Here is a 14,252-nt window from a genome sequence, read left to right as displayed (position 1 = left end):
AAAGCTTTAAATTAGAGGTTAACATCAGAGTGTCTAACCCATCTCTGTACACATTCATCCCAATGATAAAATGTACACTTCCCAGCACTGGTATAAAAAAAAAATGAAGCAGATAATAAGACAAACCACTCTAATGTGCTTTACAAGAGATGCTTGAAGCCATGTCTGCTAAATTCCTGTTTCTAGAAAGTCTGTGCTGTTGTCTTGTTCTTAATAAGCTAGGTTCAGGTACCAACCTGCTCAAGAGTCCAGGAAGGATGGGCTGCAATGATGTCATAGTTTCCAGGGAGTACTTTCAAAAAGGTATACCTGTGTTAGCAAGGCAGAAAAAAGAAAAACTCCTTAAATTACAAAACGTTAAGGCATGAATGTTTCCTGCGATAGCACATGTTGCACTTTGTACAACTTTCAGGTGTCAGCCACTTACTTTCCTCCGGGCTGAGTGACGACACTCTGGAGTTTCTCCTCTGTTCCTACTCGGCTCAGTCTCACTTCTACTCCAGCTGGGCCGAGGAGATGGCCTTTACTCAGAACCTGGACCATACAGAGCACATAACATAGCCAGACATATATGTTTTAGTGTATTAGTTTTCTGAGAAAAGGCTTACTGAGGCGTGTAAACCAAGTCATTTTTGTGTGGCCTTATGTCAACAGATAAGTGAAACAGGTCAGAAATTACACCAAAAGGTACACAACTATAAGGATTCAGTAAGAAGTTAAAGCGTTAACTCTCCATAATGTGTAGAAAAGGTTTCAGGGACTTCTAGATTAAACATTTCTATGATTGTGGCAATATCTCCTTCACAGTACTCACAGTTCCTGAGACTGAAAAGCCAGTGAAAACAAAGTTGATGTCTTCCTCTTTAGTGCAGATATCACTAACTCCATCCACATGGAGGTCAACACTGGTTGGCTCTGGAAAGAGTTTAAAAAAAAAAAAAAAAAAAAAAAAAAAAAAGACACAAAGGCATAAAACAAACACACACAATGCAAACATCAAAAGATTGCATGTATAATATCTGGTGAATTTATGGAAGATGTTTTATATGATGACTGTTAAATAACCTTACCAAAGCTCCATCCAAGAGGGGGCTCAATCTTTAAAACAAAGTCTCCCTGTGGGAAAGAGAAAGTCTTTAGGATACAACAATGAGCAGTGGATGTAACATCTTAAATAATCAAAAGGAGTGAATGCTGTACCTTATCATAGAGAGGGATCATGAAGTATCCATTGATTGGAGCACAATCCGTTTGGTATTTCAGGGACCCTTGTTTGGTGTACAATTTAATCTGTGCATGAAAGAAAAGTGTATATTTGTGTCACATGTTTAATGAAACATTGGTATTTTGATGCCATCAAACAAACAAACCAATCTTTCTTGGATTAAGTTAATTTCGCAAAATGGCCAAAAAGCTAATCCCATAGTCTGCTAATTATCAGGGATTAGTACTGAGGGCTCCTCCTCCACAACAGACACGTTTGTGGTATTAGACTGAGCTAGCATATGCTATTCTTTTACCATGACCGCAGATTAATGAAATAACAAGTATGACTGCTCACTCAAATCATTAATGTGCACCGAAAACATCCACATTAGCAAACCACCAAATAGCTAAATTCACTTAAAACAACATTTTCAAACTCTATTCAAAGTTTGCGAGCAGCCAAGTGTGGGTAAGAAAAGACTGGTGTTTATGTCGTTTCATTCATACTGTCATTCAACCACATCCAGCCTCCGCCTAACCTTTACTACGACCAGCTAAATGTTAGCTCGCTGCTAGCTAGCCGGACAGTCTGCGCTCTCACCTCGATCAGGGAGTAATTGATTTCAACGTCAGATTTCACAAATCCTCCGCATGCCACCACTATATCATCAGAAGATACTGTCAAGAACTGAGAATAGGTGATACAGAACAAAATCCAAATGGCTCCAATGTCTGCTCGAATCGTAATTCTCAACATTTTGTCTGTATGTGTGATCCCCCGTTGAGCCGAGCAACAGCACGCCGCCTCCAGTTCCGCACCACCTGAGCTGCTGTCACTGACAGAGCGAAGTACCCGGATGAGCGCCCTCTGCTGGCGGGGAGGTAGTATTACTGCATGCTAATAGAGCTGCAGAAGCAGGGGTCTCCGTCAGGTAGCTTGTGAGCTATCAGTAGCTCAAGGGCAGGTTTTATGTAGCTCGCCTATAGGTTGACCGACTGTGTTAAAAAAAATATATATATATATATATATATATATATATATATATATATATATCTCTCTCTCTCTCTCTCTGACGAAAGTAAATGCACCTCTTCCCACTATCCATATATTTGGTCCATAAAAACAAGTGTGAAGTAGTAATGTTTTCTTGGACCTTGATGTGAATTTTAAAATTATTGATAAGCATTGGCCTTTTGCAATTTCACACGTGTACACACAGTAGTTTAATCCAGCTGATGTGAGCTATGTAAATAAATGCAGGCGATTTGATGCAAGTAGCTCTTGGCCACTTTAATTTTTTCAAAGTAGCCCTCAGATGAAGAAAGGTTGGAGACCCCTGTGCAGAAGCGTCAAAACACAGAACAAAAAGACAGCAACAACCCGAGTTGACATATTTAGTATTTATTTTCTGTTAACAGTTGAATATCAAAGGCCATCACCACAGGCATATGAAAATGCCACACAGAAAAAAAGACTGTCTACAAACTACCCCCAGTCCAAAAAGCAATAACGTACAAATTAACACTCCAAAATGTTCCAGTTGTCACATAACTCATGTTACACATTTGGAGTTATCTCATGTGCCTGATGTAGAATTACATTATCTTGTCACTCAAACATTGTACAGTAGCATAAATAAACGGAGGATACAAAAGAGGAGTTATGTATTTTTGGTGTTTGTCATTAAAACTCTTGAAGAAAAAGTACCACAGAGAAATAACCAACACAATACAATTATGTTCTTACATGTTCCAAAGAAGCTTGTGAGCCTGCATGTATACAAGTATAAGAAACCCAAAGTGGATCAATACTCTTTGGTCAGATTAGACTGATTTTATTGACCATTAAAATCATTTTAAGTGAACTGATCTAAATATACTGGTGTGTATTGCATGTCTTGTTTTGTTGTTAGCTTTGTGGGTATTTGTTTGGTTTGCCAAGTGTATATTATGTGTACTGTATGTATTGAAAAATGTAAAATAAAACCTTTAAAAAGTGTCACAGTTTTGTTTTAAAAACACTATTACAGTTAACTACTTTGAAATGCATAGATTATTTGCATTAGTATGCGCTAATAATGAACTATAAGAGATTTAACTCACACAAGACAGAATGAACAAAGTGTTCTGTAAACACAACAGTTGTAAAAGTTAGAAAATGCTGGTGTTAAGATATTTAAAGTGCATTTTAGAAAAACTCCAGTAGTTATAGTCATTTTAGTCCTTCTCAGAAGGGAAGATGACAGTTCATAAATTTCAGATAAAGGTTCAAACAGTTTGTGTCCAGTCTTGTAGCTGTGATACCAGGCTCTTGCCTTACACGTGTGTGGAGGAGTCAGGCGGCGGGTGTGCCAGGAAAACACTTTCGTCGAAATTGTTGGAGAAGCTGGTGTGGTAGCTGGGGCTACGAGGCTGCGATCTAGACACCGGGGATCTGATAGCTGAGACCCTCTGGGCCTGGCACAGCTTTTGGATCAGAAAACGTTTGTCACGTCCCTCCTGGGAAACAAAATAACATGAAAATATTTAAATAATGATCGAGCATAGCCGAGGCATGACTGATGATGAAAATTATACTTGAAATAAATTATAAGAGGATAAGAAACCTACCATGGCTAGCTGCTCCCTTAGCTGGTTAATAACTCTCTTGTGAGCTCCAGCCAATGCAATCACATAAAACATGGCCAAGCTGCAGGAAAGAGTCAAAATGTTTTGATTACAACCAACCCAACAGTAAAAACATGAGTTTACTATTTATTAGAATGCCTGATGATATGTACCATGTTACAACAAAGAAGGAGACAGCAAAGGCCTCTGATGAGAGAGCAAAGAGGAGGGTCCTAGCACCATCAGGTAGCTGGGATACTGTTGTTGGCAAAACCTCCCATGAGGTGTTGTAATGAACAAACGGTCCACAGGCCTGGGAGCAGTTTATTCTGTGCAATAAGGGATGTGTGAGTGAGTATATATGCCTCGAGAAACATGAGACAAATATTGACATCTGATATCAATACTCCCTCTTTGAGGATCTATGAAAGCTGCAGAAAAGCAAACATGACATCGTTTAATAGACTGGGACAACATTACATTACTCACTGAGCTACACTGACAGTGACAGGCAGACAGGCCAGAGCCAGGCCGATCAGCAGCACGCCCAGGAAGAAGAAGTTGGAGCTGGACGCTCGGAACGGACGACTGGCTGGACGGCAGTTGTTAATCAAAGAGACCTACAGATAAAGAGCAAAGAGGTAATATCAAGAGCCCTGCTTCTGACTTCTAACCATGTAAACTAAAACACATTTAAGAAGGAATGAGTCACCTTTTTGATGTAGAAGATAAAGAAGTATTTTATAGTGCAGATAGCCGGGAGCATGGGGCTGTAGAAAGTGCCGATCCAGCAGATGGTCTGACCGTAGACGATCTCTAACACGTTCTGAGGAATAGCAAACTCCTGTTGGCCCCACCACTTGGCCAGGCCACAATCACAATGCTTGACGATCAGCCTGGCAGTTAAGAATTAAATACAAATAAATACTTTTAGCCTTTAAGTACTACCAGCTGGAAAGGAAATTAGTCAACTCTATATTCTTCCAGTCCAATGAGAGGTCTGCACCTCAAAGTTAAGATGATCATATTTTGTCAACAATTCTAAACAAATAGACGTATTTATTATTATATTCAGATGGTAGAAATGTTTTTTATAACACTTTTGGTCAGAAAAGGACTTACTTTCTGGGGAACTCTACAAATACGGTGACTGCAACGATGATGATGAAGTCAAAGATGGTGAGTTTGTACATCTCCTGTCCCACACGGGTCTCCCAGCACTGTGGACGACAGTTAAGAGGCAGCAAAGGCACATATTAAACAAACTTAGAAAATATACCATAGAATCAAACATTTGAGACCAATCCAATAATCACACAAAGTGTGTATGAAAACAATACCACTAAGACAATCACAGCAGGGCTGATATCCAGAACATCACCCTGACCATTAACTAAGAGTTTACACTCAATACCCTCAGAATTATTTAAAGTTGTTCAATTATGATCTGAATATGCTTTTGCTTACTTTAACATTTTAACAGCCATACTAAGCTTAACATATTAAGATCAGAATTAATTTTCAACAAATTCCTAACTTACTATCAATAAGCAGTGATTAGGAGGTAAAGCCTTAGTTAATGGCCTATTAGTTACAGACTATGATCATGTAGTGTAAGGTACTAATAAGTGCTTAATACTGATTAATAAACAATATGCTACTAATTAGCATGCTAATACACAACTAGTTAATGATGAATATTATGACCTGAATTTATAGTGTTACCATGTTTATGTTTTTAAACACATCAAACATGTATTTTGTGTTATATATATACACACACACATTTGATTTTGAACTAATCTAGACCACATGTATAGAGACATACCAGTGCAGTAATGCTCTAAGAACATACATTCAATTAAATGCAATGGTTTAAATTTAAAAAAAAAAATCTATCTTAATAGCTTTAAAGCCTTTTAGACAGTTTGAGTCGGTTGTTAAGCATTGAGTTTCAGAGTAGGGTGTAATTGGAGTTTTATCAGTAGAAATGATTGTACTGTAAAGTCATGAGGGAAAACTCCTTACAGAGTAAAGCACATGGTTATAGCCACAGCTGCAGGGCTCCTCTTCACACTTAGTGATCTGAGACCAGAGAGAGAAGAGCAACACTCCAATACTGGTCAACCTCATGAAGACACACCTGTGGAGAGAGACAAAGATCGAGGAAACAGATGAATGAGCAAAGAAAGTAACTGGATGAATGTATAAAGCCACGTGGTGTTGGTGTTTTAGTAGTACAGTTTTTTTTATTCTACTGAGCTGTGTGTATCACTTTATAAAGGTACATTTTCCCTTTCTCCAATCTATTTAGACTCTAATCTTTTGAGTCAAATCATTTTCAGGTCAATATCAGAGAAAGGATGAGTTTGTCGTACCTCATGAGAGTGAAGCGGATCTCAAAGGCAGGTGAGTAATCCTCATAATTGATGATGATGGAGAACAGGAGCGGGGTGATGAAGTTGGCCAAGGTGATAACAATAGAAGGAAGATACTCGTAGATTAGATCCACTATGAAATTCACCTGCAACCAAAACAGTGTCATTCAGAGCATGTACATCACAAGACCTTTAATTGAGCCAGGACTCAAGAGGAACACATCCTAAATTTCAGTTCACATACGTAGTAAACTCTGTTTCCACTGAGCGGTTCAGTTCGGTTCGGTACTGTACGGCATGCATTTTTTGGTGTGTCCACTGTCAAAAGTCGGCAATGGTCCCAAAAAACAGATCCGTACCATCCTATTTTTTTCCTACCCTTCTGTTGGGGTGCCAAGCATACCAATCAGATTCTAAAAGGTGGTCACTCACACTGCCGTCCTTTGATTGGCTGAAAAAAATCAACACGTCAGAAAGAAGACAAATTGTTTTTCTTCTTGGTTGAATTTATTGGCGGGGTACACAGTGTGATATGATGTCAAGCTACTCTACTACAAGAGTACTGAATCCTACCGGACCGCTTGGTGGAAACCGGGTTACAGAAAACCATGGCATTATCAAAGCTTGTTTAGAGTTCATAGTAGTTAATTAAGTTCCTTTGACATAGGGTTAATAATCCAAAGTGCGACTTTTCATCACCTTTATATTGTTCATCTGTGCCTCCTGAGAGAAAATGGTGGCCACATAAATGCTGTAAAAACAGCCAGCCAGAACAGCGATGACGAAGAGGTTGAGGATGAGACGGATGACGTAAATCCGGCACTTGTCTTTGCGGGTTCGATCTGCTATTTTCTGTTTGATCCTCTCCTCCTCCAAATCCGTCTGGAGAAAAGGGAACATGGTATTTTGAATGAGAAAAAATTCAATTGATGCAGAGATTAAATATCTACAACAAACAATAATAAATAATTAATTACCAATGAGGTAAAACTCTATGTATTATATTGATCCATCATGTAGAGTTTTAAACTTGTTTTAATATCAAGAACTAGGTTATTTATAGCCCCCCATCCACCCTACCCTTATAAAGCTGCTACTTACATTTAAGAGTCACATATTTTTATATACACTTTGCCATAGTTATCTAATCTGTCTACAAACCCCCCAATTATGAGAAAAGTCCATCCTCTGTCTTTTGTCCAATCCACTTTTTGGAAACTGTGCGCTCAAAAAAAAGCTGAAGACCCAGCTCTTTTATGAACACCTACACACTTAATGGAAATGCTGGTGATGATGTTCATTGTTTTGTTTGATAATGATGATTTTAGGATGGTTTAATGCTGATTAGAACTCTCTAGAACAGCTATCGATGTTGAATGAATGAATAAAATGTAGAATTGCTTAAACAGGCAATTTTTGGATTTTCCCTTTGTGACATCACAAAGGGCAGTAACTCCTCCCCCAGGTGGGCGACACTGCCACAGCTAGGGGTTTGTTCTGCCCTCTGAGATGCTTTCTCATTGTAAACAATAGGGCATGGTGCAAGAAAGCCCAAGCCATCAAAGCCCTTCTAGAAGGGGCGTGGTCAGACACATTTAAAGCTACAGACACAGAAACAGTCTGTTCTGAGCAGGGCTGAAATTGAGGCGTTTAAAGGCATGATAACATACAGGATCAGAGTGGATTTATAGCAACAACCTTTACAGACATGTTTGTAAGTAGCTCTTAGACTTATTTAAACTGGTTTAAAGGGACCTTTAAATCTGAGCATGTAAACAGACATTCAATCTATCTAACTGCTACTGCTAAATTCTGTTCAATTAATTGTCATGTTTAACACAAATCTTGCGCTGACCTTGAGCTCATAGAGTAAACTGCTTCTCTTCAGCTTCGAAGCATTCGCATTGGTGATGCAGAAATCCCAGCCAGCGAAAATCTTGTTGCAAAAGCTCTGAAAGCGATCCTCATCCTGAACCAGGTTCTGTTTGAACCCTGTGGCAGACCTTGAAGGAAGTTAACAAAACTTTTAAAAAAAACTAAACAGATTTGAATATAAACTCCACTGAACATCATCCGGCCTTTTCAGCCGTACCTTTTAACAATCCATATGAGGCTGAGGAACAGGTAGGCTAGAGTGGCCAGCAGGTAGGCCAGGGGCAAATTGTAAGTGATATTTGGAAAGTGTATTTTGTCCGCCCTGTAGTAGCCGTAGAAGAGATAAGTCTGCTCCAGAAAGCCCTGGAGGTTGAACACAGAGTGTAAGTGAAGAGACCAAAAAGCCAACTTTTTTTTCTTCCAGATGAAATGAAATGTGTCAGACTTACTCCACCAGACAGCAGATCTGTGATGTGCTCATGGAAGATGACCAGACCTCGACGAGCACTGCTTGGATAAACACTGCACTCACTTCCTGTAGTCAAAAACAGGAATGTATAAGCTGAAGCCTTGGGTTGTAACGATGCCAGAACTTTTAACTTTAAATAATAATTTATATTTTGTAGACGTGAGGGGAAATTGTTTTTTACACTCTGTCTAGTGAACATGCTACACAAACATAGGCCAAAATAGATACACATGCACAAACAGGATCCTATGGACATGCACTAATGGAGAGATGTCAGAGTGAGTGGGCGCTCCTGAGCTGGTGGGGGGATTCGGTGCATTGTTCAAGGGCACCTCGGCAGTGATCAGGAAGTGGACTGGCACCTCCCCAGCTACCACACCAATTTCCGGACTTGGTCCGTGCCAGGACTTGAACCGGCGACCCTCCGATTCCCAACCCAAGTCCCTAGGGACTGAGGTACTGCCGCCCAAAGTTTGAGACAATACCAAAATACAAAAGCAATACTTGATCCGGATTTCAATCCCACAGTAAATACGTAAGTATGGGCACACAGAGTTAGTCATTTTTAGTTGTCTTTTTTTTAATAACCATCCTGTACGCAATGCTGGTAAAATGTCATTAGTAACAAAACGCTAGATGATGTTTAGATTTTCATGTATGGATTTATGTTCCAATGTTGCCTCTAATTTACCATTGATGCACTAGAACTGTAAGGTAGTGTCTATCTCTCTTTTGGACTTGGTATGAGCTACTACTCAAAGCGCAGGTCACACCTACCCCTTCACACACTGATGGTGTCTCTGCAAGAATCTCATCATGCCTTGCTGACATCTCTAAATGGATGAATGAACAGCACCTTCAACTCAATCTTTCAAAGACTGAGCTCCTTGTCATCCCAGCCAGTCCCTCTATGCAACCACAGATCAATATCCAGCTTGGAACCAACCAAACTCATGCCCACAAAGTCTGCCTGGAACCTGGGTGTCATGATTGATGATTAGCTAACTTTTAAGGTTCAAGTAGCCTCGACTGCCTGGTCATGTCGATTTGCCCTGTACAACATCAGGAAGATCATACCTTACCTGTCAGAACATGCTACACAGCTCCTGGTACAGGCTCTTGTGAAATCATGCATCGACTATTGCAACTCTCTACTGGCAGGTCTTCCTACATGCACCATCAAACCTCTGCAGATGATACAAAATGCAGCAGCACGACTGGTCTTCAACCTTCCTAAGAGAGCACATGTCACTCCGCTGTTCATCTCCTTACACTGGCTCCCAGTTACTGCTCGCATCAAATTTAAAACTCTGCTGCTCGCTTACAAAACAGAAACGGCTCCTCCTTACTTTAACTCTCTGATCCAGGTCTACACTCCCTCCCCCCACTACGCTCTGCCAATGAAAGGCGTCTGATCCAACCTTCACAACAGGGTCCTAAGTCTCTGACTAGTCTCATCCAAACTCCATTCGATCTGCAGAGTCCCTCTGCACCTTTAAGAAAAAGCTAAAGACCCAGCTCTTTCATGAATACCTACTAACTTAATGATGATGGCCTCCATATTATTGATGATGATGATGGTTGTGACGATGGTTTCTATACTGATTAGAGCTCTCAAGAACTGCCATCAATGTTGTGCTTGGCCTCTGTGCAATGCCTGTCAGCACCTGTGTGTTCAATCGGACTCAAAGCTGATCGTTTGCGCTTACTGACATTGTTGCCTTTTTTTCGAGATCCTTGCTTGTGTTGTACTTACTCTCTGATGTACGTCGCTTTGGATAAAAGCGTCTGCTAAGTGAATTGTAGAATTGATGGCAGAGGCTGCTTTGTAAAGTAGCCATCAGTATTAACTAATCCCAACACATTCATACGCCGCCGACGAAGCAGTGGGAGCAACTTGGGTTTAAGTGTCTTGCCCAAAGACACATTGGACATGTAGCTGCAGGAGCTGGGGATTCCGGTTGCGAGACGACTGACTCTACCAACTAAGCCCCAGCCGCCCAAGGTTTGGAACTGCTTGCAGCTTTGGGGTAAAAATCTCATTATATGTCAGTTTTTTTAAGCTTTTGTGTTTTTTTTAGATACAGCTGATGAATATTTAACCAAGATTGCATCACTTTAAAAATGAAGTATCCATAATTTTGGTGACGTTAGTTAACACCGTTTTCTTCTTTGTCGGTTGAATCCAAAAAGTGTCTCCTCACCATCGTGTATGTTGTAGGTGATATTCCCTGAAGCACTGGGGGCGATGATGATGGGGAGCATGACAAAGCTGAACATGAGCAGAAAGATGACCAAGTTGAGCATCACCAGGAAGCGCAGGAAGGAGAAGTAAGACAGGATCCCTGTGCCAAACATCCCTGTCAAATATAAGGAAACGGATGGAGAGATAAACTTTAGAACAAAACCTGGCTCTGATTTGTTATAGCTGTGAAAGTATTTACTCATGTTGGTGATCCTCAACAGAAATGCGGGGCAAACGTTGTTGTTTTCATCTCTCACCCTCTATCAGGTGAATGTCTCCTCTCCAAAGTTTCAGCGAGTTCAGCCATTCTTCAACGTCATCTTTCAGCCTCCTCAGATGCCTGCGGGTGCTTCGCCTCATGTGGCTCCAGCTGCTGAGCTCTCTGGCCTCCTCTAAGCGCTGTGTGCTAACAAAAGCAGACAAACACATTGTTAGTAAAGAAGTTACACAGAGGGAAAACTTCTAAAAAAATCACACCATCAATAGAAAGATCTCTAAATGCTGCACAATATTTAAGACATCAGTTACATATTGTTTAATCAAGAAGTTCAGTATAGTATGATCATATCATTCCTACTTGTGTCTACGTTTCTCAGCCATGGTCTTGGCCAGTTCCCGGATGGGTCTCTGCTCTGTCGGACTCTTCAGTTTCTCTTCCCGTCTTTTGAATGTGCTGATGCCCCATTTCCCGCTGCCAGAGGAGCCAAGTCGTGATCTAGAGCTGCCTCTTCGCTTTGAGCCTGCGGTCAATGACGACTTCCTGTGGTACAGCAGAGACTGGTAGCTGGGGAGCTGGTCCAACAGTGGGTTACTGGTGACTCGTCCACTACGATCAGTGTAGAAGACTTTAAAAGAGGGGTGAATAGAGATGATAAGAATTTCATGATGTGTGTTATCCTGTCTTTATAACGATCCTTACTCTTCCATTTCTACTTTTGAAGTTATGGTTTTCATCCCAAGTCAGTAAAATGTAATCTTCTTCACCAAAGGGCTGAAGGTATTTACTTCATGAAGTGAAAGATGCTATCAAACATTGAAAGGTCCCATATTATGCAAAAATGCACTTTTCTATGTTTTTCTAACACTGATAAGTAAATGGTCAATGGACTTGAGCTTGTATAGCGCTTTTCTAGTCTTCTGACTACTCAAAGCGCTTTTACACCGCATGTCACACCTACACATTCACACACGGATGGTAGTGGTTGCTATGTAGTGAGACCATCACAAATAACTAATCCCATTCACTTGCATTCATACGCAACAGCCAACCCCATACGTGTCCCTCGCCTGTCTACAAACCCCCCAGTTTTGAGAAAGTCCTCTACGTCTTTTGCCTTCCTCCACTTTCCAGAAAATGTGCGCTCAAACAGGTCGTTTGGAGACATTCCTTGCCCATGTAAAAGTACAAGTGTGTTAATTTCCCAAAAGGCACTGGAATGACTCTTTGTCTGATTCTCTAATTGATAAATCAATCAAAAGGGTTAGTATTTTGTGTAGGACTGAATGCATGATGACAGATACATCAAGTCACTGGAGCAGATTTATTAGCAGTGGAAAAAAAACATAATAAAGATGCTCAGAGTGGCCGATATAGATACTCAGTTTTGAAATAACAATAAAGTCAATCCCAATACTTATGTTTTTGACACAACAAAAAAAAACATCTACTGACATCGGTTCTCATACCACATTATGATGTGCCGATTTCGGCCTATACAGATGCATCGGTGCATCTCAAAAATATATATTTTACAATGTACAATGTAATAAAGATAGTGTATGGATTATAACACAGCATCCAGCCGTGTGTATTCTGGTTTGAACAGGAACAGTCAGAGTAGGTCTATTATTATTTGTTTAGACTTGTGAGTTTTTTATGAATTAGGCTACACAGGTCTCCCAGCAATCATCTCTTTTTGAATTTGAGATGATAAAAAGTTGTTACAGATGTCAACATTTAACGTAGCTTCCTCACGTAATAAACAGTGATGTGAGACTTTGTTTTGTTCCCCTTCATGAAGTGGAGCAGGATGAGACAATGGCCAAACGAGAACCAGACTCAGCAAGTAAAAATGCCAACAGCGGCGTTTCGACACAGTTACAGTAAACAACTCTATTTACGATGTAACTTGTGTAAAGAACCACTCCTAACAAATCATTAACGAGCAGGACAAAGCACTTAGCCCAACATTATCAGCTGTTTGATTTAAGTTTGTAGTTTAGCATGACTAGCTGATGGGCTAAAGTAAAGTAAACCCGACATGTAAGTATTCAAAGTAGCAGACACGAATGTCGCGCTAACTTTACCTGAGTCGACCTCCATGGTTCCCGTTTCCTTTTCAATTAAAACAGTTTTGTAGTCTTTGATATAACTACAAGCTAACAAGAAACCTAGCAGACTTCGTCTACAGGGAGTCTCCGCTGTCAGGAAGACTACACTGTTTTTCCCAGAGACAACTTCCTGAATGTGGATACAGATCCAAGAGCAGCGCTTACGTTATGTTTATCTCCCTGGTTCTTTCCTTTCTGTAATATAAGTCTATTTTATAATTATTATTTAATTTGTAGCCTAGTATTGAGGTTTTTTTTTTAAACAAAATAAAATAAAAAATCCCAAATATAACAACTTATTTAAAATACGACGGGTTGAAATGGGAATTTTATGCCCAAAAAGGACAAATAGCCTACATCAAAACTAGCCTACGTGACTAAATGCTTTTTGTTACTTTCCATCCATGCATAATTAACCACATTTGGTTATACTGGATTTTTATACTTTACTTATTAGAACCAGTTCCCATTAAAGCTATTAAAATATATATATATATTTAAGGGCCAATGAATGAATTGTGTTAGTTGTTTAGATATTAACATTTTTATTTCATTTGTATGAATTCATATAATTTATTTTCCCATTTCCACCATATTTCACTCTTTTAAAACATATATATTTTTAATGATTACAGTTTTTAATAGCACTCTTAACCACTTTGGCTATAAATGATTATAGTTTGTTTTAAATTGTTAATGAGGGAGCAACATCCTTAAAGACATATAGAAGCTCACATTAAGTTAACTCTCAAGCCAGGATAACTAAAATAAAAACTCATCAACGTGGTTGTCCTGCAGGGACAAGAAATATATTGTGCATCAGGCTGTGTAGTAAGTAACCATGGCTTTATTTTGTAAAGGTAGTGGAGTGAACTTTAAGGTCTCAAAAGAAGGGGAAATCCCTTTAGAGAAATAATTAGAACATTTCCTTCACTTGGATTAAGGTGGGTTAAAGGTTATGTTGGCCTGTCTATCCTTCAAACCATTCATCCATAGTTCTGTTTACCTCCATGCACCTCCATGCACAGCTGGTTTACATACACTACTCCTGACACAGGTTGATCAATTGTTACATAGATGACAGTCCGAGGGGAGTCTGACTATTGTCACAATATAAAGTGTCAACATGGGATTTACATCA

At 39.7% G+C, this 14,252-nt stretch overlaps 1 protein-coding gene across 1 annotated transcript in view; it reads right to left on the bottom strand.

Annotated features, from left to right (window-relative positions):
• The window catches only part of nomo (nodal modulator), a 33,087-nt gene extending 19,840 nt beyond the window's left edge, over positions 1–13,247 (bottom strand). The window contains 23 exon segments of the mRNA XM_020642810.3: positions 237–309; positions 428–534; positions 815–915; positions 1,071–1,116; positions 1,201–1,290; positions 1,808–1,978; positions 1,980–2,036; positions 3,529–3,705; positions 3,817–3,895; positions 3,987–4,142; positions 4,303–4,433; positions 4,526–4,709; positions 4,936–5,033; positions 5,842–5,956; positions 6,192–6,337; positions 6,891–7,073; positions 8,047–8,194; positions 8,284–8,429; positions 8,516–8,601; positions 10,740–10,895; positions 11,038–11,186; positions 11,358–11,625; positions 13,088–13,247. Of these exon segments, the coding sequence (XP_020498466.2) occupies positions 237–309; positions 428–534; positions 815–915; positions 1,071–1,116; positions 1,201–1,290; positions 1,808–1,978; positions 1,980–2,036; positions 3,529–3,705; positions 3,817–3,895; positions 3,987–4,142; positions 4,303–4,433; positions 4,526–4,709; positions 4,936–5,033; positions 5,842–5,956; positions 6,192–6,337; positions 6,891–7,073; positions 8,047–8,194; positions 8,284–8,429; positions 8,516–8,601; positions 10,740–10,895; positions 11,038–11,186; positions 11,358–11,625; positions 13,088–13,103 (2,883 nt within the window). The 5' untranslated portion in view covers positions 13,104–13,247.
• Positions 13,248–14,252: the final 1,005 nt, after the last annotated feature.

The sequence above is a fragment of the Labrus bergylta genome, chromosome 1 (assembly GCF_963930695.1).
Source record: "Labrus bergylta chromosome 1, fLabBer1.1, whole genome shotgun sequence".
Lineage (NCBI taxonomy): Eukaryota > Metazoa > Chordata > Actinopteri > Labriformes > Labridae > Labrus > Labrus bergylta.
The sequence above is the reverse complement of the archived record's forward strand: the minus strand, read 5'-3'. Positions and strand labels throughout refer to the sequence as shown.